Source organism: Anabrus simplex, chromosome 2, assembly GCF_040414725.1.
Source record: "Anabrus simplex isolate iqAnaSimp1 chromosome 2, ASM4041472v1, whole genome shotgun sequence".
Taxonomy (NCBI): domain Eukaryota; kingdom Metazoa; phylum Arthropoda; class Insecta; order Orthoptera; family Tettigoniidae; genus Anabrus; species Anabrus simplex.
Genome location: NC_090266.1, coordinates 575,925,978 through 575,948,729, shown reverse-complemented (window position 1 = coordinate 575,948,729; position 22,752 = coordinate 575,925,978). Strand labels below are relative to the sequence as shown.

General features: G+C 36.8%; 1 protein-coding gene across 1 annotated transcript in view; it reads right to left on the bottom strand.

The window, feature by feature from the left end:
- The window catches only part of LOC136864232 (pyrimidodiazepine synthase), a 100,009-nt gene that overhangs the window by 47,992 nt on the left and 29,265 nt on the right, over nt 1-22,752 (bottom strand). The window contains exon 3 of the mRNA XM_067140963.2: nt 1,404-1,626. Within this exon, the coding sequence (XP_066997064.1) occupies nt 1,404-1,626 (223 nt within the window). The remainder of the gene's footprint in view (nt 1-1,403; nt 1,627-22,752) is intronic.

Below are 22,752 nucleotides of genomic sequence, written 5' to 3'. Positions count from 1 at the left end.
CACGCCATTGTGAGCAGAATTATCGGCAAGGAAACATGCCCGCTATAATTGACGCTACTGCCAAATGCGAGTTGCATAGTAGTATTATTTGTTCCCTTCAAGCAGAAGGGAATAATGCAGCTGACATTCACTGATGAATGAGTCAGGTATACGGTGGGTGGGTGGGTGGGTGGGTGGGTGGTGCAGGAAATTTAAAGAAGGCCGGACTGATGTTCACGATGAAGGGGGGGGGGTGGGGGCGGCAAGAATGCAAGTCTGTCTCTACGGATGACATTTTTCAACAAATTGACCTAGAGGCTCGCATGAACTAAGATTTTCCGTAAGTGAGTTGTGCAAGAAATTTCCTGCAGTTTCAAGGTCATCGGTTTACAAGATCCTAACAGAACACCTGCACTACACGAAATTATGCACTCGACGGGTTCCAAAGATTTTGTCTGATGACCACAAAAGTTGCCAGATGGTAACAACGTTAACGTTCCTCACCCGTTATGAGGCTGAAGGCGGGTGACAATTTGAAGAAAATTGTGAATTTTGATGGGATGTTTTTGACCACCCGCCGTACAGCCCCGATTTAGCGCCAAGCGACTTCCACCCATTCCCGGGACTGAAAAAGTGGCTGGGAGGGCAGAGGTTTGAGGAGGATGAAGATCTTCAAACCAACGTTCGTGCCTACCTTAACTCACTGGCAGCAACATACTGTGCAGAGGGGATTGAAAAGCTTGTCCAGAGGTATGACAAATGCACCTTCATGATGATTATGTTGAAAAGTAACCACATTTGTACCAAACATTTGGTAATAAATTCATTTGGCTATATACACTTCTTATTTATGACCGACAAGTTGTTGGGAAAAAAAAAAAAAAAAAAAAACACAAAAAAAGCCTTCATACAATATGATAGATCTTATTAAACCATACAATTTATCATAGTGTATTTAGAGTCAAACTAGAAAGAATACCTAGCTTTAAGAAGGTGAAGGAACTCTTCATATCCACAGCTTGTGTTTCATATGTAGTGTGTCTTATAGCTGCCAGGCTTGAGATTCAATTTCACAGGGCAGCCCATTGCTGGCAAATAAGCACATTTCAATATATTGTATTTTCTCGAGAAGTACTTGTCTGATTTTCAAAATAATTATAGCGCTGAATTTGTAATGTTTATAAATTTAAGGCTAGGTATAGAAAACTCTGTAGTTCTATTTTTTTAAATCAAAGTACCATTATCTCAGCAGATAAAGACACCATGGAAAAGTAATACAGGTTTGATTATGAGGCCCTTGCTAACATTACAAAAAGGGAAAACAGAAAGTCTGTATTTTTAATGGTTCACAAGTTATTTGAGGTGAACATCTTGGCTGAATTAACACAATATAACAGTAACTTGGTTGATTTAATTTTACAAACCTTGTTAAAGAATTCAATTGCAATCTTGTCTTTGGCCTTCTTGAATGGGTCCTTGTAATGGAGTGGACGCTCTGGATATTTCTCATCGAGAAAATCACAGATGACCAAGCTTTCATACAATGTGCCATGATCCTCAAGTTCAATTACAGGAACCTTACCCAGAGGGCTCTTCTCAACCAACCACTCTGGCTTTTCAGTCAAATTGATATTTACAACATCATAGCTGAAAATATGAAACTTCAGTTAACAACAATCACAATCTCTCCAGCCACAAATACAGGGATTTAATAACATGCAATAACCTTTTCTCAGTATAAGATAAGACAAACAAAAATGCAGCAGACTATTTTGAAAAGTTATTTATTTTTAAATTAACAATATTGAAAATATAATCAGCACAAAAAAATTTTAATCTGCCTATTGACACTATGAATTCTCAGATCAATGTACCGTATTTACTTGCGTAGACCCCCTTTTTTTCCACTTTTACAGCCAAACAAAGTAAAGGGGGTCCAATATGCGACAACCTCAATTTTTGTGCAAACATCTGACTTCTAGGCTATAAAGAGCAATTGTACATGTAATCATTCTACACTGTTCTTTAACAAATTATTAACGTATTCTGAAATTTACTGCCTATTTCCGTTGGAAAGCAGTATTTCTAAATTTAACAAGACAAATTGCAAAAAAATTACTTTTAGGCCTACTTGTAAATATAGTCAGTTTTAGGTACTCTTATCTCGTAATTTGTTTCATCTAATTAACTCCTATGATGAGGTGTACATCAGGAAGAGCATTCGGTTGAAAACATTCGTCTCACTTCATATTCGACCCCGAAGAGAAAAGGGATAATGGTATCTTACTATTGTAATATGCAATGTCTATCAAACGAACTTAATGGCCAGTCATTTGTCTCTGTCAATTGAGCAGTAGGCCTGCCACACAGTAAACCTGATCACGGCTTTCATTTGAATTATTGTCGTCTTGTGAAGCCAACTTATCTGCTACCGGAGTGTCGTCATTCCAAATTACGCCATCTTCACTGTCATGCACCGCCAGCGAGAGCATTCAGGATCCCATCTTTATGAAACTTTTAAAAATAGTTTTGCTCCTGACTGTAGAGTTCAAAAAGTGGCATCTATTTGCAAATGGTTTCTGGAGATAGTTTCTATTATTCCCAGTTGGTGTATGTGTAGCAGAAGCCACCCCTTCTGAATAAAGCCGTGCTGTAGAAAGCGTGCCAATACACCAGCTGATAACTAGAATATCAATCATCAATCAATCAATCAATCAATCAATACTGATCTGCATTTAGGGCAGTTGCCCAGGTGGCAGATTCCCTATCTGTTGTTTTCCTAGCCTTCTCCTAAATGATTTCAAAGAAATTGGAAATTTATTGAATGCCTCCCTTGGTAAGTTATTCCAATCCCTAACTCCCCTTCCTATAAATGAATATTTGCCCCAATTTGTCCTCTTGAATTCCAACTTTATCTTCATACTTTCCTACTTTTATAAACGCCACTCAAACTTATTCGTCTACTAATGTTATTCCACGCCATCTCTCCGCTGACAGCTCGGAACATACCACTTATGAACATTAAAACAAGAATAATAGTTAACATCACCTTTCCAATACTTATCTTTCCTTATATTTAGGAAATAAACATTACAACAGGCGTTGTAAGATGGGACATGTTTCGCTTAACAGTCGTAAGCATCATCAGCCGAAAATAAATCTTAGCCTAAATCTTAGCCCTGAACCAAGTGTCCTTGACATATATGAGGCTGATGATGCTCACGACTGTTAAGCGAAACATGTCCCATCTTACAACGCCTGTTGTAATGTTTATTTCCTAAATATAAGGAAAGATAAGTATTGGAAAGGTGGTGTTACCTATTATTCTTGTTTTAATGTTCATATCTGATGTCCAATACGGTCTACAATGAGATTTATTACTTGTAACATACCACTTAGTCGAGCAGCTCTTCTTCTTCTCTCAATTCCTCCCAACCCAAACTTGGGAACATTTTTTTAATGCTACTCTTTTGTCCGAAATCACCCAGAACAAATCGAGCTGCTTTTCTTTGGATTTTTTCCAGTTCTTGAATCGGGTTATCCTGGTGAGGGTCCCATACACTGGAACCATACTCTAGTTGGGGTCTTACCAGAGATTTATATGCCCTCTCCTTTACATCCTTACTTCAACCCCTAAACACCCTCATAACCATGTGCAGAGATCTGTACCCTTTATTTACAATTTACATGTTACGAGTCGTACTTCCGAATATACAATGACTTGAAGCAATCTTTGGATAACTGTGGCTGTTAAAAGCTAGACCTTCATTTTTTTAGTATATTTCATGCTTGTTCTCTACATTTATCACATCAATATTTACCTAACCAGCATATATCAGGAATCAAAAAGGAAAAGGAGTCCAAATTCCTACAATGGTGGGAGAAGGGGGTGAACACTATTTAACAGATACTGAGAAAGCAAACCTATTTAGTAGGGAACTTAGAGATTCAGTAGATGATTGTCAAGAGTTGGAAACCGAAACAGAAGATAGAGAGGGAGAGAGACAGAGGGAAACAAGAAGCTTCTCATTCACAAACGAAGATATTTTCAGAGAAATCCAACTGCTTCAGCAAGGAAAAGCTGCAGGAAGTGATCAAATTACTGGGGAGGTATTAAAGACAATGGGGTGGTACATAGTGCCTTATTTAAAATTTCTCTTTGACTATGTCATAAATAATAGTGTAATACCAAAGGAATGGAAGGAATCTATAATAATACCAATTTATAAAGGAAATGGTGATAAAAGGAAACCAGAGAACTACAGACCAATCAGCCTGACCAGTATAGTTTGTAAAATTCTGGAGAGTTTAATATCGAAGTACATCAGAGGGATATGTGATGATAAAAATTGGTTCATGAGGAGCCAGTATGGATTTAGAAAGAAATTTTCTTGTGAGGCACAACTGGTGGGATTTCAGCAGGACATATCAGATCAGTTGGATTCAGGAGGTCAGTTAGATTGCATAGCCATAGATCTTTCCAAAGCCTTTGATAGAGTGGAACATGGAATATTATTAAAGAAATTGGAGGGAATAGGATTGGACGTAAGGGTTACACGTTGGATAAAAGCAGTTCTAAATTCAAGGGTTCAGAAAGTCAAAGTAGGAAATAATGTATCGCAGGAAGAGAAAGTTTGGAAGGGAATTGCACAGGGTAGTATAATCGGTCCGTTACTTTTCTTAATATACGCAAATGATTTAGGGAACAATATAACATCAAAAATAAGATTGTATGCAGATGACATAATTGTTTATAGAGAAATAAACAACATTGAGGATTGTTCAGAATTACAAAGGGACCTTGAAAGTATCCAACAATGGGTTGAAGAAAATAATATGAAGGTTAATGGAGGCAAATCAACTGTTACAACTTTTACAAACAGGAGCTTTAAAACTGAATTTGAATATACTTTGGATGAGGTAGTTATCCCAAAAGAAGGCAAGTGCAAATACTTAGGTGTGAGATTTGAAAGTAATTTGCACTGGAAGGGTCATATTGATGACATTGTTGGGAAAGCATACAGATCATTACATGTCATAATGAGGCTACTTAAAGGATGCAACAAAGAATTAAAAGAAAAAAGTTACTTGAGTATGGTTCGTCCATTATTGGAATATGCAAACAGTGTTTGGGATCCTCACCAAGAATACCTAATAAAAGAAATAGATAGTGTGCAGAGGAAAGCAGCAAGATTTGTAACAGGGGATTTCAGGAGAAAGAGTAGTGTATCAGAAATGTTAAAGGAACTTGGGTGGGAAACTTTAAGTAAGAGAAGGGAGAAAACTAGACTTACAGGATTATATAGAGCCTATACAGGAGAAGAAGCATGGGGAGATATCCGTGAGAGGCTTCAGTTGGAAAATAATTATATCGGCAGGACTGACCACAAATATAAAATTAGAAGGAATTTTAGCAGAAGCGATTGGGGTAAATTTTCATTCATTGGGAAGGGTGTGAAGGAGTGGAACAGTTTACCAGGGGTAGTGTTTGATCCTTTTCCAAAATCTGTACAGATATTCAAGAAGAGAATAAACAGCAACAGAGAAAATAAATGAAGTGTTAGAGGGCATTCGACCAGTGCAGGTTATTGTAAATAAAAAAATGTGTGTGAATAAATTAATTCCATCCCCTGGTCTAAGGAGTTTGGACAGCCAAAGTAGGAGACTGCCTGTAGGGGTGAAGTACAGTGGGGACTTCGAGGGCCCTGGGACCGCTACGGTAGCTGTGAAGGCCCTTCAGGAACTCTGAAAAGTGGTGGCAAAAGGGGCTCTGGTTAAGACGCAGCAGGTCGTTATGCTACTTAGGATCCAGAACGGGTATAAAAAAAAAAAATAAAAAAAAAAAAAGTAAATAAATAAATGCAATGTAAATATTAATGTTATACCAGTTTTATAGTATCATTTGAAGCAATTCCACATACTGTATATCAGTTGACTATATTTGTAAGTAGTACAGGAGATATTATAATTAGAATTTCGTAAACAATATAAATTTATGAAGGATGAGCTGTGTGTTAATAGAAAACATTGTTAGCGTAAATTGTATAATATTGTATTATAGGAAAAATTTTCTTCTCTTGTTAATTTAATATTTAGTGCTTGACAATAATGTATTTTAGTGTACCATTTGCCACCGAGGTAGACACCTCATTTGCAAATAAAGAGATTTTGATTTGATTTTGATAACTGAAATAAGGGAGACCGCACTGTTTAGGTTAGGTACGCCATCAAGTGCCCGGATAGTGTTAGAAGTTCCAAAACGGAAAGAATAAAATATAAAAATAAAAATATGAAAGAATGCCGCATTTATGGATATCTACAGATGTGGCGGTAATGCGTTCTATCATACTGTTTAATTTTGTACGTTCGTTATCTCCATTTTTTATTAATGCATGGTACGATATATTTTGTTTCGTGTCTCCCAAAATCGTGAAAGTGGTTAGTGGGGCCGTAAAATCAATATTATTATTTGTTAGGTATGTTGCCGAGAAAAACAATCATTATGAATGGATTGTTTTGATCACATTATAAGCCAGCTTCTCTCCAAAAATTATGTACATTGGCCCGAGTTACGAGATATTAAACAATCACTTTGTTAATCACCTCGCCTGCTATATTACTAGGAACAACCATGAATATTGCCTAACTGAAGTAAAATAGTTTCCTCCTCGCAAGGTGGTGCAGCTCATTTTTCTTTAGGCACGCCCCCAGTGGAGGGGAGCTGCATGCACCATTATTACTACGTATCAAACTTCCTGCGTTTCTTTAATCTCTGGCAGTATGGTACTGGGAATCTAACTCACTCCTCCCAGAGAATTGCAGCTAATTGTGCTAATCCTTTCGCTGGTGGACATTCTTAAATACAAAAAAACAGACATAGCATGACTGATGCGTGCTTGCATTGTGTGGGTCGGACACTAAACTATTCATCTATTTGCATGAAGTTATCAGAGCTGCAGTAGGCCTATGCAGCGAAGGTGGACATTTCTTAACAACGAAACGGAAGTACCGCGCGACTGCGTGGGTCGTACAGACAAAATTATTCACAAATTCGTGTGATGTCATCGGAACTGCAGTAAGGCTGGTACTCTCTTTGAAGCAGATTCGTTCTTCTCTGATGAATTACGTTGGGGGTTCTTGTATGCAAGATTTTTCTTTTCTTTGCCTCAAAAGGCCAGGGGTGACTAATATGCGAGGGGGTCTAATACATGAGTAAATATGGTAATTCTTTCACACACACAACGCGCGCGCGCGCGCGAAAAAAGTTTTGAACTTCCCTTGAGAGAACTCCAGTTCTTATTATTTGTAAGGCAGCAGATTAGTAATAATTCAAATTACATTTTAAATCAAAATATGAACATAGGCATCCATTATAAACAAAGTGACACACAATAAAGCAATTTAAGCTTCAAATAATGGAAAACTATATCATTTAGAGCTACACTGTTCAAACTCTGTGCTTTTCTGTGTGCCCCCCCCTTTTGCTCTGAATAGCTTTTCCAACATCTTTATGGTTATAATTTCCCATGATTACAAAAGGCATTGCCAGAGATCTTCACAACTGTTGACAGAAGATTATTTTGCCTTACGGTTAAGTTCATCCCACTACTGATAATGATTATGATGCTTCTTGTTTAAAGGAGCCTAACTAACATCTAGGTCATCAGTCCCTAATGGTACGAAATGAGACGAAATGTAATGACAATTTAAAAGTCCAGATTTCAAAACATGAAGAATGAATGGATGAACATGAATTTAAAATAATTAGCGGATCCAACTCGCAATACTGATAGTTAAAAATAATTCCAAAATCGATCTAGAACAAACCCACCTCCAATGAGCTGAGTTCCAGATGGTACTACACTGCTCGATAAAATGTGATGGTACTGCTCCCCCTTCATGATAGTGGATATCACAGTTTCCCACTTTATTGTCTCTGAAACAACCCCAAACCATAACACTACTGCCCCCATGCTGTAGTGTTGGGTAACCTGCTACTAGCATTCTTTCTCCTCGACGACCGAAGACATACTGATGACAATATGAACAAAAGTTCTCAAATTTTGACTCATCAGCCCATAGCACATATTTCCACTTTCTAATGGTTCAATCCTGGCATTGTCTGGCCCATTCAATCTTTGCATTGTCTGGCCCACTGAAGTCTCCAAGATTTATGTCTGCATGTTGAAAGATGATTCTGGCAGGTGCACGTGAATACAAGTAAATATAACTTAAAGGATATTTTACAGTTGACAGTGACAATGGTTGATCTCTAGTTCTGTTGATTTCAGCGCAAATGTCCACAGCTGTTATGCTGATAAGATCCCAAGATCCCAATGTGTTTATCTTCAGCCGATGATGTTCCAAGATATCCACTACGTACTACATCTTTACAAATGCCTGTCTCTCGTCTTCACGTCAAAGCAGAGCAAACGCCAAATTCAGAAATCCCTAATTTTGCAGCAATCTGCTGGTCTGACCAATCAACTGTCTTGTAGGCATATGATATAGGATGCTCTCCTTTACTTTTCCCTAGCTTTTGATCCCATTTCTTCAGTGAGTCTCTATCCTGCAAAAACTGGAGCAGTACTGAAGAGCAGTCAATGTTGGAAAACAATTTAAACCAACAGATATTCAAAAAGGGGGGAAAGTAGTTTGTATTATAGCTAACAATAGATGATTTCAACAACAAAGGCAACCGGGTCTTTTAAGATTTGTAAATGCTTTGGTATAGCAAAATAACAGAATGCAGGCTGGTGTTTCGTGCATAAGGGCTGAAGATTATATTTTACAGAGCAAGTGGCCACGCACCTATCAGCTTGCATTCGGGAAATAGTGGGTTCGAGCTCCACTATCAGCAGCCCTGAAGAGGTTTTTCCGGGGTTTCCCATTTTCACACCAGGCAATTGCTGGGGCTGTAGCTAAACAAAGGCCACGGTCGCTTCCTTCCCATTCCTAGCCTTTTCCTATCCCATCACCACCATAAGACCTACCGTGATTGTGCGACAAAAATAAAATTGTAAACAAAAAATATATATATTACAAGTATCATTCTCCAGATACCTACATAATACCTAAATGTATTTTAAAGTGCAATAGATCAGAATGGACAACTTCCTGCAGCAGAAAATAGATAAGAAATCCAGTAAATTTCAATTAAGAATAAAGTTTTAGAATATTAAAAAAATTTCAGAGGTGAGATTAAACATTTGATGCTAGTGAACATACATACATACATACATACATACATAGATATGATTGTACCTTAACTGAAAATGAATGTTGGCTGCCAGGAAGACAAGTACCAAATAAAATAGAACTTACGTTACATGAACAAATGTCATGACTAAAATTAAGAAATACAGTAGAACCCCTTTTTCACGTGCCTGCTTTTAAGGAGTTCCTGCTTTTAACGAAGATTTTCGTAACGCCCAGTTCAAACTGCCATAAGCACACAGTTACTTTTTTTTTTTTTTTTTTTTTTTTTTTTTTTTTTTTTTTTTTTTTTTTTTTTTTTTAGAATTTGCTTTATGTCGCACCGACACAGATAGGTCTTATGGCGACGATGGGATAGGAAAGGCCTAGGAGTGGGAAAGTGCGAAATTAATAACTGGTTCAATAGAAGGCAGTTCGGTTTTAGGAAAGGTTATTCCACTGAAGCTCAACTTGTAGGATTACAGCAAGATATAGCAGATATCTTTGATTCAGGAAGTCAAATGGACTGTATCGCGATTGACTTGTCTAAAGCATTTGATAGGATGGATCATGGGAGACTACTGGCAAAAATGAGCGCAATTGGACTAGACAAAAGAGTGACTGAATAGGTTGCTATATTTCTACAAAATAGATCTCAGAGAATTACAGTAGGCGAAGCTTTATCTGACCCTGTAATAATTAAGGGGGGAATTCCTCAGGCAGTATTATTGGATCTTTATTTTTTTCTTATATATATATATATATATCAATGATATGTGTAAAGAAGTGGAATCAGAGATAAGGCTTTTTGCAGTTGACGTTATTCTGTACAGAGTAATAAATAAGTTACAAGTATGTGAGCAACTGCAACGTGTCCTCGATAATGTTGTGAGATGGACAGCAGGCAATGGTGTGTTGATAAATGGGGTTAAAAGACAGGTTGTGAATTTCACAAATAGGAAAAGTCCTCTCAGTTTCAATTACAGCGTTGATGGGGTGAAAGTTCCTTTTGGGGATCATTGTAAGTATCTAGGTTTTAATATAAGGAAAGATCTTCATTGGGGTAATCACATAAATGGGATTGTAAATAAAGGGTACAGGTCTCTGTACATGGTTGTGACAGTGTTTAGGGGTTGTAGCAAGGATGTAAAGGAGAGGACATATATGTCTCTGGTAAGACCACAACTAGAATATGGTTCCAGTGTATAGGACCCTCACCAGGATTACCTGAGTCAAGAACCGGAAAAAATCCAAAGAAAAGCAGCTCGATTTATTCTGGGTGATTTCCAAAAAAAAGAGTAGTGGTACAAAAATGTTGAAATGTTTGGGCTGGGAAGAACTGGGAGAAAGAAGACGAGCTGCTCGACTACGTGGTATGCGATATAGATGTTGATTCCCATAGGGAATCTGAAATATTTGTTCCGAATGAGTAAATTTATAATACCAATATAAGTTAAATGGTCCGTTATTGGACATTATAAATTTTCCAGCTACCTCATTCCTGGTTGCCAGCATTTTGCCCCCATGTGCTAGGCTGGGCTCATCAGTTGGTATCTAGCACACCTACCTAGACTCATGGCTAGTGCATACTGTGGAGGCCACTGCGTAGGCTAATTGGAGCCACCGGCAGTGCCAATACACTATGAGAGACTGTCTCATGGCCAAGCAGGCATCAATTTTTGGTAATGAGACAGTCTCTCATAGTGTATTGGCACTGCCGATGGCTCCAATTAGCCTATAAAGTGTTCTCCACGGTATGCACTCGCCATGTATCTTTGTAGATGTGTTAGGTACCAACTGATCAGCCCAGCCTAGCAAACCGGGGTGAAACGCTGGCAACCAGGAATGAGTTAGCTGGAAAAATTTATGATGTCCAATATCGGACCATTTATATTGGTATTATAAGTGGTGTGTTCCGAGCTGTCAGCGGAGAGATGGTGTGGAATGACACTAGTAGACTAATAAGTTTGAGTGGAGTCTTTAAAAGTAGGAAAGATCACAATATGAAGATAAAGTTGGAATTCAAGAGGGCAAATTGGGGCAAATATTCATTCATAGGAAGGGGAGTTGGGGACTGAAATAACTTACCAAGGGACACGTTCAATAATTTCCAATTTCTTTTAAATCATTTAAGATAAGGTGAGGAAAACAACAGATAGGGAATCTGCCACCTGGGCGACTGCCCTAAATGCAGATCAGTATTGATTGATTGATTGATGGTGGGAAAGAAGTGGCCATGGCCTTAAGGTACAGCCCCAGCATTTGCCTGGTGGGAAAAATGGGAAACCACGGAAAACCATATTCAGGGCTGGCGACAGTGGATTTTGAACCCAATAACTCCCAGATGCAAGCTCACAGTTGCACGCCCTTAACCGCACGGCCAACTCACCTGGTACAATGTTATTTAAACCCCCTTCTAACGAACCCCGACATAAGGAAAAGTCAGTTTTTAAGGAATATATTTCACATCAATTACCATCGCACATACCGTTGTAACAAAAATTTGCGATAAGATACTTTTTTTCTAAACTTGCTTGAAATGTTAATTAACTTCCGTTTTCACGTAATCTCTATCTGAAGTTAACATGTTAAATTAAAGTGCTCCTTTAGCGATGTATGGAACCATGATAAATTGGCGCAGCCTTTGGAAATCACTTATCAGCAAGCAGCAGTCACTGTTACACTAGATGCCGTTGGTTGGTCATGTCCAATGAACTGTAGGCAGTACGTGAATGACGGCTGTAAGGGAGCGAAGTGTGGTTTCCAGCGAGGCCTACTGGCATGACTGACGTCAAATACAGTAAAGACGATATGCAACAGTCTGCGAGATATTGAGGGACAGCGATTAGAGCTCTGTCTAGCGGAGTGACCTGCAGTTACCGATTCTGTCATAAGAGCACGTGTATTTGTTTGTGATGTTTTGGGCATTATTTATGCATTTGCAGTAAGTTGATATAAGTAAATAGTAGCATGTGTCATTCCTTTATATCTGCTCTCAACATGAGTGGAAAGATATGAGCTGTGTTTGGGTGAAATAACTATGAAGTGCAGAAGGATTCGTGGCATTTCTTCAGTTTCCCTCGAGACAAGAAAATGTAAGTAAATATTGTGTTTACATATATATTCTTCCACTGACAGATTTTTATTTTGCTAGTGGCTGTATGTCTCACCGACACGTATGTCTTGTGACGACGATGGGATAGGAAAGGCCTACGAGTTGGAAGGAAGCGGCTGTGGCCTTAATTAAGGCACAGCCCCTGCATTTGCCTAGTGTGAAAATGGGAGACCACGGAAAACCATCTTCAGGGCTGCCGACAGTGGGATTCGAACCCACTATCTCCCGGATGCAAGCTCACAGCCACGTGCCCTAACCGCACGGCCAACTCTCCCAGTATCGCGCAGATTTTTATAGTACTTTCTAAACTTCTGACCTGCGCAACCTAATTTTAACTGCCTTAATATATAATAAACTTATTTTCTTGTATAGTGCAGCAGGTAACCTTCAATACCGATGTGTTGTCGTAGGTGTGGTCTGTGGGTTTTGATTTAATTCCAGAAAATGCATATACATATTTGTGTGGCTGATTGTGTTCCAAATTTCCCCCCCCCCATTTGGAATGCCCTAAAGTGTTGTCAAGCACTGAAGAAAATATGGGTGACTTAAGAAATGTACATATTTTGTTGAAAATATGATTATGCAAATTTGCTTTACCCTAACGTAATGGCAAGTATTGCTTATAGGAAAATTTTGAATGATTTTGAGGCTAAATTTATAGATTTTCTTTCTGTCAGTTGGCTTCAAGTTAAAAGGACAATTGTCCAGCTCTTAAATGTTAATTCATTGAGTCATGTGTGTAAGGAATATGCCGATATTTTTATTGACAAGTATCTTAATGTGATAATTAGGGCCCAGATTTTTAGATGGAATAAACCTTCACTTTAGGTTTTTTGTATTCTTAAAATAGGTTATTTTAGGTTTTGCCTCCAGGCAGCAATATTTTTTTGTTTTTGCAGTTCTGTAAAATTTATTTATGTACTTATTTCACAAAAGTTTACATTGTCATATTCATAAAAATACACAAGAGAATACACTGTACTGCTGCCTTTGTAAGTTATTTTTTGGCATTGCAGTAAATAACAACATACATACCCGAATTGTCTGGCGTAAATGATTTCCTGTTGTCACGTAACACATTCTTATATGACGAAAAAGTTCTTTCAACGGAACATGACGTCATTGGAGCGTAGTACATACATGATAATGCATTAGGTTTTAGGGGTAATTTTCCTGAATACTTTTCTCCCTGTTATACTGAATTGATGACTTTCATATCTTGAAAACCAGGATTGCGTTGAAGGATCTTCTGCAGCTTCGAAGAATATGCCAATCCCAATGGCCCAGGTATTTCTCATCTGGAAACACTGCCAATGATATCCAGGGAATCTTTGAGTGGCAAGGTTGCACCTTCCAACTAAAGAATAGCTTCTGGTATAAAACAAAAAATGTGTCTTAATATATGCTAGGGAAGCGACGAGGGTCGGACATTCGAGCGATTTCTTGGCCTTCGCGATGCAGGAAGCTTCTGTTTCATCCAAGTCATTGACAACATTTTTAATTCCTTCTAGGTGCTCAGCATAGTAAATAGCAGCAGACAACCAAGTTCCCCAGTGGGTATCGGCTCAGGTGGAAGAGGTGTTGTTGGTAGTTTCTCTTTGAACAACTCTATACATGTTGGGGCTTTAAGGAAATCTTTCTTGACTGAAGAAACCACACTGTCGACGTCACTGAAGTTGCTTCTAATCTCCTCCGCAAGGCAGTGCAGGCCGTGGGCCAAGCACGTAACGTGTAGCATGCTCAGGTAGAAGGACTGTAGAACCTGCCCTGCCTTCAAAATGTAGGCAGCACTGTCTGTCACTTGCAAAAGGAACTTAATATATTGATTCTCTGCTGGCCACAATATGCGTAAAGCATCCCTCACAGCACAGGCTATTGTGCTGTTCTTAGTTTGTTCTATTTCTTTACAAAGAATTAGATGAGCGTTACCTGGTTCATTTTGATCCAGCTTACCTACTACCACATTCACAATGAAGCGACCGCAACTGTCAGATGTTTCATCGACAGAACACCAAATATAGTGATCGCCTATATCTTCTGTTATTTCATCTAATGTCTTCTGGTAAACAAGATGCAAATAATTCTTCCTTAAAGTGGATTCATTAGGTATACTGCGGCCGCTGATGTCACCTAAGAATGTTTTCAGGGTCAGGTTACTTAGCACGTTCCATGGGACGTTTGCAGACACCAATGCCTGACATTGGCGAAAGTTAAAGTTATCTTCAGGCTTGCCAACTGTGGAAGAAATAAATGTTTGCTTACTGTTGCTGCTGGACTTATTTCTCCTCGCTATGCTAGCCATGTGAACAGCTGCAGATTTATGCTGCTCAAGATGGGATTTTTGCTCACATTTAAGCTGAAATGAAGAATCCAAATCCTAAGTAATCTTCAGTAAGCGAACTAGCGTATTGCAATGCAGGTTTTAGATCAGTTACAGAAAACCTACTTCTTTGGAGTATGCCTGACAGAAGACTACTCTACCGTCTGTAGTGAAATGTCCATCTGTAGCAAACCATTTTCTCAGCCAGTGCGATTTAGGCATTGTTTCACTATACAGCAATTACGGTTAGAAAATACTGCAGGAACCAGTCACCACACACTCTGCCGGCTGTACTCTCTATGGACAACTGGAGGTGAAACTGTTTACGTTCCTCCTGACCTATCAGATGCATCAAGGAGCCACCAGATGTCACATATGTAGTGGGAAGCATGGGATGTGCTGCATTTAACGGTAGTAACATGAACTATCTCCGTCCTATTGCTTGTAATTGCAGTGAAAATAATTTTACAATGCAGGGAAAATAACATTCTTTTTTTGAAGAAGGTAAAACAGCTATTTAGGTTATTCTAGGCGTCAACCCCTCATTTAGGTTTTTTTAGGTGCAATAAAATTCACATATTCTGCTCCAGGAAGTGTGAAACGAACGAATATATTGAAATTTGTGAATTAAATAGCGAGGGAAAAAATAGGTTAAAACCTAAAAATCTGGGCCGTAGTGATAATACAATGTTTTTTATATGAGAAAAAAAGACAAATCTAGGCATAAAAGTTCAGGCAGGAATGCTAAAACTAAAAAAAGTAATGCATAAATGAAAGATAGATCCCTTTCACAGCAGTCCATTTCACATTTTGATTATATGTCTAATTTCAGTCTTTAAATAATAACCTGTTTAATAATACTTCATTAATTTATCCAGAATTGCTTTAGCAACTTTGATGCTAATATCTTAATAACACTTTCTTTCTACATTCAAAATTGTTAGGTATGGGGATCCACCTATTCAATACAAGAAATGGCGATAATTATAAAGTCATCACATATTCATTTTATTTGGGACCGGTTTCTTTCTAGACGTAAGTTATTTACCCATTTCCGTATATGCATTTCCATTGATATTTGAATTTAGCGCGAATATCCAAGTCACACCGCTAGGAGCACCATTTGCAAATTGTCTCCCATTTAAACAAGGCTAAATCTGGAAGTGTCGCGTATTGGCTCCACTGTATTTGCTGACGTACGTGTACATGCCGCGAGACAAGTAACTTCACGAAATATAAACATTTAGGTGGAAGGTCTCTTGCAAATTTCACGTAATTTACAGTGAAAGATATATTTCATAAGATTAAAAGCAATTAGAAACTGAAAACGCTATGGATATTCAACAAAATGAAAATGTATTCCAAACAAAATTAGGGAAGTAGAAAGGCTTACGCTGCCTGAACCATTATCAACAGACCCCAAGTGTAAGCATATGAAATGTAGAGCTGTTCAAGCTCCACAAAGAAGGCTGTGAGGGCATATACTTATCTCCAACCATTTGACCTTTAGAGCGATTTTAGTTCATAGTCAGTGGTAAAAAAAACACTATAAATAAATAAATAAATAAATAAATAAATAAATAAATAAATAAATAAATAAATAAATAAATAAATAAATAAATAAATAAATAAATAAATAAATAAATAAATAAATAAATAAATAAATAAATAAATAAATAAATAAATAAATAAATAAATAAATAAATAAATAAATAAATAAATAAATAAATAAATAAATAAATAAATAAATAAATAAATAAATAAATAAATAAATAAATAAATAAATAAATAAATAAATAAATAAATAAATAAATAAATAAATAAATAAATAAATAAATAAATAAATAAATAAATAAATAAATAAATAAATAAATAAATAAATAAATAAATAAATAAATAAATAAATAAATAAATAAATAAATAAATAAATAAATAAATAAATAAATAAATAAATAAATAAATAAATAAATAAATAAATAAATAAATAAATAAATAAATAAATAAATAAATAAATAAATAAATAAATAAATAAATAAATAAATAAATAAATAAATAAATAAATAAATAAATAAATAAATAAATAAATAAATAAATAAATAAATAAATAAATAAATAAATAAATAAATAAATAAATAAATAAATAAATAAATAAATAAATAAATAAATAAATAAATAAATAAATAAATAAATAAATAAATAAATAAATAAATAAATAAATAAATAAATAAATAAATAAATAAATAAATAAATAAATAAATAAATAAATAAATAAATAAATAAATAAATAAATAAATAAATAAATAAATAAATAAATAAATAAATAAATAAATAAATAAATAAATAAATAAATAAATAAATAAATAAATAAATAAATAAATAAATAAATAAATAAATAAATAAATAAATAAATAAATAAATAAATAAATAAATAAATAAATAAATAAATAAATAAATAAATAAATAAATAAATAAATAAATAAATAAATAAATAAATAAATAAATAAATAAATAAATAAATAAATAAATAAATAAATAAATAAATAAATAAATAAATAAATAAATAAATAAATAAATAAATAAATAAATAAATAAATAAATAAATAAATAAATAAATAAATAAATAAATAAATAAATAAATAAATAAATAAATAAATAAATAAATAAATAAATAAATAAATAAATAAATAAATAGAGATTTCCTCAAATTGAACATCCAAATAAAGTTTAATCTCCTCTTGGACTCCTTACAGATTAAAATAATCTTTTAAAGTACATAAACTGCATGAATGGTTCGGGAGTTAGGACGGTTTCAGTCGGGGTAGGTCGGTATTTAACCTTAAAATATCCATAAAAATGACTAATTTCATATAGTACATCAAGCCTGTGACATTTCTACCATCATATTTTTCAGCATCCGCAATAACGGTAGTCAATAATAATAAAATTACAAATGTATGAATAATCCCATAATGAAATTAAATATCCTATGTCCAGTCATTATCTGAAAAAGGAGAATTTTCACTAACAATAGTTAAATAGGTATGTCTCCAGTGAGGTCAGCTGCCTTAACCTATAGCCGCAGCGCAGTTAGCCCGGCTAGACATTTCGGTCTCGCAGCACCAACCCCTGCTTAAGAATCACGCGGAGGGCACAGACTGAAGAATATCCGCAGCTTCATTCACTGTTTTTGTTCCTATGTTGCAAGTTGTGCTACGAGTTACATTTGTATCTGTGATAAGTGTTGTACTGAATGTTACAAAGGACTACGTTCATTATGGCTGCTAAACGTAAGAAGCTGACTCTTCGATGATGATGCTTGTTGTTTAAAGAGGCCGAACATCTAGGTATTGGCCCCGAATGTTATGAATGCAATGACAATTTAAAAGTACAAAATTCATTCACTGACCAGAATTCAAAGCATGATGAACAATGAAAGGATGAATATGAATTTAAAACAATCAGTGGATCTGACCCGCAGTGCCTCACCTTCCCAGAAACAATATCACTGACTAAGGGACTGCTTCCAAAGCACAATCCTGTTTCCATGATGCTTGTTGTCTAAAGGGGTTCAATATCCAGGTCAACGGTCCCTCACAACGGCACTTATCGCTAGTAAAGTAGAACCATGGTATTTCTCAAGTTGCGGTACTAATCAAAGGTAGCGTAAACTCATGGTGTTCCAAACATTATGGTACTACTCAGAAGTATTGTATGTTGTACAGGTAATGCAGACCTATGGTGTCTCACATAATGGCACCACTCGTAGGCAACGCAAACCCATGGTGCACTTCACATAGGTGTACTAATCACAGGGACTCTTACTATCTGGTGGTGTTCCTCACATAGTGGGTACAAATCACACGCAGCGCAGACCAACAGTGTCACTCATATAGTGGTACTAATCACAGGCAATGCCCAGAACCATGGTGTTTCTCAGAATGGTACTAATCACGCGTACTGGAAACCCACACTGAACCGCTCTCTGCTGCTACCAATCACAAACCTATTGTGTACCTAACATAGTGGTACTACTTGCAAGTAAAGGCGACCCATGTTGTTCCCCGCGTGATGGTACTAATCACAAGTACTTTCATGCTTCTAATTCAATCATCCCTTGGTCGTCCCTTTTAGTCACCTTTTACGAAAGGCAGAGGATACCATGGGTGTATTCTCCGTCTGCGTTCCCCACCCACAGGGGTAGCTGACTCTTCAACAGAAGATAGACATCATTAGTGATGCTGAAAGGGATAGCCAAGTACCTTTGCCACAGATGGAAAAAAAAAAAAAAGTTAAAAATAAAAGACTTTGCACCCTCTACGCTGTTTGGCATTATGAAGCTGAAGGAAGCAATTCTGACAGGGAAGTGGCATTTTTTACGAGAGCAGAACCACGCATAAAGAGAGCAACCAATCTGTCTCTTGTGTTTACTTTTTCTCCATATACTTCGGACAGCTGTAACTCACCATACATTGAAAGTTGTTCCAAAGAATGTACGTAGGTTTGTGCATCAGAAAGCCTTTTGTTAGTCTTTAATAATACTTATAAGGTTGTTCTTATGTGTACCATACAAAAACCTTTAATTCCATATTCCAGAGATATTATTATGAAAATAATCAATGTAAAAATAAAACAAATGTTTCACAATTTAACAAGTTCTTTTCCTTGAAAATTCAAGTGATCCATTAATTTTCCCATCAGTGTGCACACACATATATCTCTCTCTCTCTCTCTCTCTCTCTCTCTCTCTCTCTCTCTCTCTCTCTCTCTCTCTCAACTGGATGCATGGATGCATGTTTATAGGACCCTTTCTTATTCTAAATAGTCCATACTACTGACTCCTGACGCATTCACTATAACTCGTGAAACACCCTATATGTTTGACTGTCCATTTCAAAATCAAACAATCAAATCAATCAATACCGATCTGCATTTAGGGCAGTCGCCCAGGTGGCAGATTCCCTGTTTTCCTAGCCTCTTCCTAAATGATTTCAAATAAATTGGAAATTTATTGAATGTCTCCCTTGGTAAGTTATTCTAATCCCTAACTCCCCTTCCTATAAATGAATATTTGCCCCAGTTTGTCCTCTTGAATTCCAACTTTATCTTCATATTGTGATCATTCCTACTTTTATAAACGCCACTCAAATTTATTCGTCTACTAATGTCATTCCACGACATCTCTCCGCTGACAGCTCGGAACATACCACTTAGTCGAGCAGCTCTTCTTTCCCTCAATTCTTCCCTGTCCAAACTTTGCAACATTTTTGTAATGCAACTCTTTTGTCGGAAATCACCCAGAACTAATTGCTTTTCTTTCGATTTTTTTCCAGTTCTTGAATCAGGTAATCCTGGTGAGGGTCCCATACACTGGAACCATACTCTAGTTGGGGTCTTACCAGAGACTTGTATGCCCTCTCCTTTACATCCTTACTACAACCCCTAAACACCCTCATAACCATGTGCAGAGATCTGTACCCTTTATTTACAATCCCATTTATGTGATTTCCCCAATGAAGATCTTTCCTTATATTAACACCTAGATACTTACAATGATCTCCAAAAGGAACTTTCACCCCATCAACGCAGTAATTAAAACTGAGAGGACTTTTCCTATTTGTGAAACTCACAACCTGACTTAACCCCGTTTATCAACATACCATTGCCTGCTGTCCATCTCACAACATTTTCGAGGTCACTCTGCAGATGCTCACAATCTTCTAACTTATTTATTACTCTATAGAGAATAATATCATCAGCAAAAAGCCTTACCTTCGATTCCTCTCCTTATATATATAAGAAAACATAAAAGGTCCGATAATACTGCCTTGAGGAATTCCCCTCTTAATTATTACAGGGTCAGATAAAGCTTCACCTACTCTAATTCTCTGAGATCTATTTTCTAGAAATATAGCAACCCATTCAGTCACTATTTTGTCTAGTCCAATTACACTCATTTTTGCCAGTAGTCTCCCATGATCTACCCTATCAAATGCTTTAGATAGGTCAATCACTATACCATTTGCCTTAGTGCTACTGCCCTTGAGAACTCCACACAACGGAATAGCTACTTTGCTTTTGCACTTAACACTCCCTCTAAATATCCCACTTCAGGTCATTTTTCCAAGGGCTCTCAGATATGTGCACAGGTGCATCTGATATACTTATTTATAATTCAGCACCTAATTTATTATTACACACAATGTGCATAGATAAATACATAAACCATAGTGTACACAAAGGAATGCTGACACCAGTCATTGCCAAATTTACTGAGCAGCTGAATTATGTTGACCCAGTTCATTAGACAGTATATGAGCACCGCCTACCAGATTTGGCAGTACAGTCCTCCCTTGCGGTGTGTGATCCGCTGGTTAGACATACCTTCCCATGGATGTCAAAGCATGTGTATATGTGGCATAACTTGTACTCAGGCCCTCTCCAGATACTGCTCTTCACTACCATGTAGAAGAACTCTTCCAGAATCTGCTGAGCTCTGTTGTCTTTCTCCTAGTACAACAATTGATGCGGCAATATCGGGGAGTCCAGATGTGGACTTTGTGACCTCCAAGAAAAATGACTCATTGGCTATTTATTACATATGCAATTCGTTTTCCATATACTCTGAATTCTAGAAGACCCATTTCACGTATCTACCTTTTATGTTTTCCAGTCTTCTTAGGTTTGCTACAGTCAGTTTGGGCCAATTGCAGAAACGATGACTAGTTTTAAGCCTTAGACAATGTCTACCTAAACAACGTCTAAATCTAGCACGATCTTCCATTGCATAAACAATGTTCAGCCGGTGTGTAACTAGACATCGTTTAAAGTTCCAATATTGGTTTGAAAATGGAGATAGAAGTATCTTTCATGCAACTCTTAGCTTGTCGCAACCAATGAAATTCGTCTGTGCACGTGCCGAACGCCAGTCAACTGTTTGTCTTCCTACACATTACTCAAATATGGCTAAGCATGAGCGTGACTTGCTCACAGATAAGAATGTCGCTTTCGGTGGAAATTAAATCTCATCACATTATCAACACTAAAGCGACACGCCACAGTACGGGAAAGTGTAGCTTTGATTATAGCGTTGTTAAGGTGCGTGTAATCTACTCATAAATAGCTTCGATGAAGGGAAGATGAAACAATAGTAATGTGTAACCGAATGTGTTGTACATACCATATTGATGTAGTTTGCATTCTCGAGATCGTAGGTATGAAACGCATCATCAGTAGCCTGAACATTGTTTTCCGTACTTTCCCTATTTTTCCACCAAACAAATACTAGGGCTGTTATTACGGCCATGGCTCTTCTTCCCCAAACCTCCTCTTTAAACAATCACCACCACCACCACTTGCCTTTTCCTATCTCATACTTGCCGAAAACTGATCTGAATTAGTGTGACGATTATATATATAAAAACCACATACAACTCACTTGTTAGCTTACACTGAAATGAAATGGCATATGGCTTTTAGTGCCGGGAGTGTCCGAGGACATGTTCGGCTCGCCAGGTGCAGATCTTTTGATTTGACACCCGTAGGCGACCTGCACGTCATGATGAGGATGAAATAATGATGAAGACTACACATACACCCAGCCCCTGTGCCAGAGAAATTAACCAATGATGGTTAAAATTCCCAACCCTGCCAGGAATCGAACCCGGGACCCCTGTGACCAAAGGCCAGCACACTAACCGTTTAGCCATGGAGTTAGTTTACACTATTATGTGTGCTTACTTGGCAGTAAATGTAAGTGAATCCCTCCCGGTTGATGTATATGACAGCCCTCTGACGATTGGGACAAATAATTCTGACATGTATGTAGTCTATGTGTCCAATAATTCCATGGAAACTACCCCATGTAAAATAAAATATATAGGTTGCCAAGAATTGTATTCAAGTTGACAGTTACTGGACCGTCCCTTTGTCAGTCTCAAGAAACAAGTCTCTTGAAAAGTGAAATCTTATTTTAAGCTCTACCTCCCAGAACATTTCAAATGAACTGCTGCGATTTCACAGCGGGGGACCCACAGAGGGGCCGTCGGACTAACCTTCCTTCCCATAATCATCTCAACATGATAATACAAATTACATGTTTTATGGTACATAACCTCTGTGATTCACTCCTCTCATTTCAGGTTAA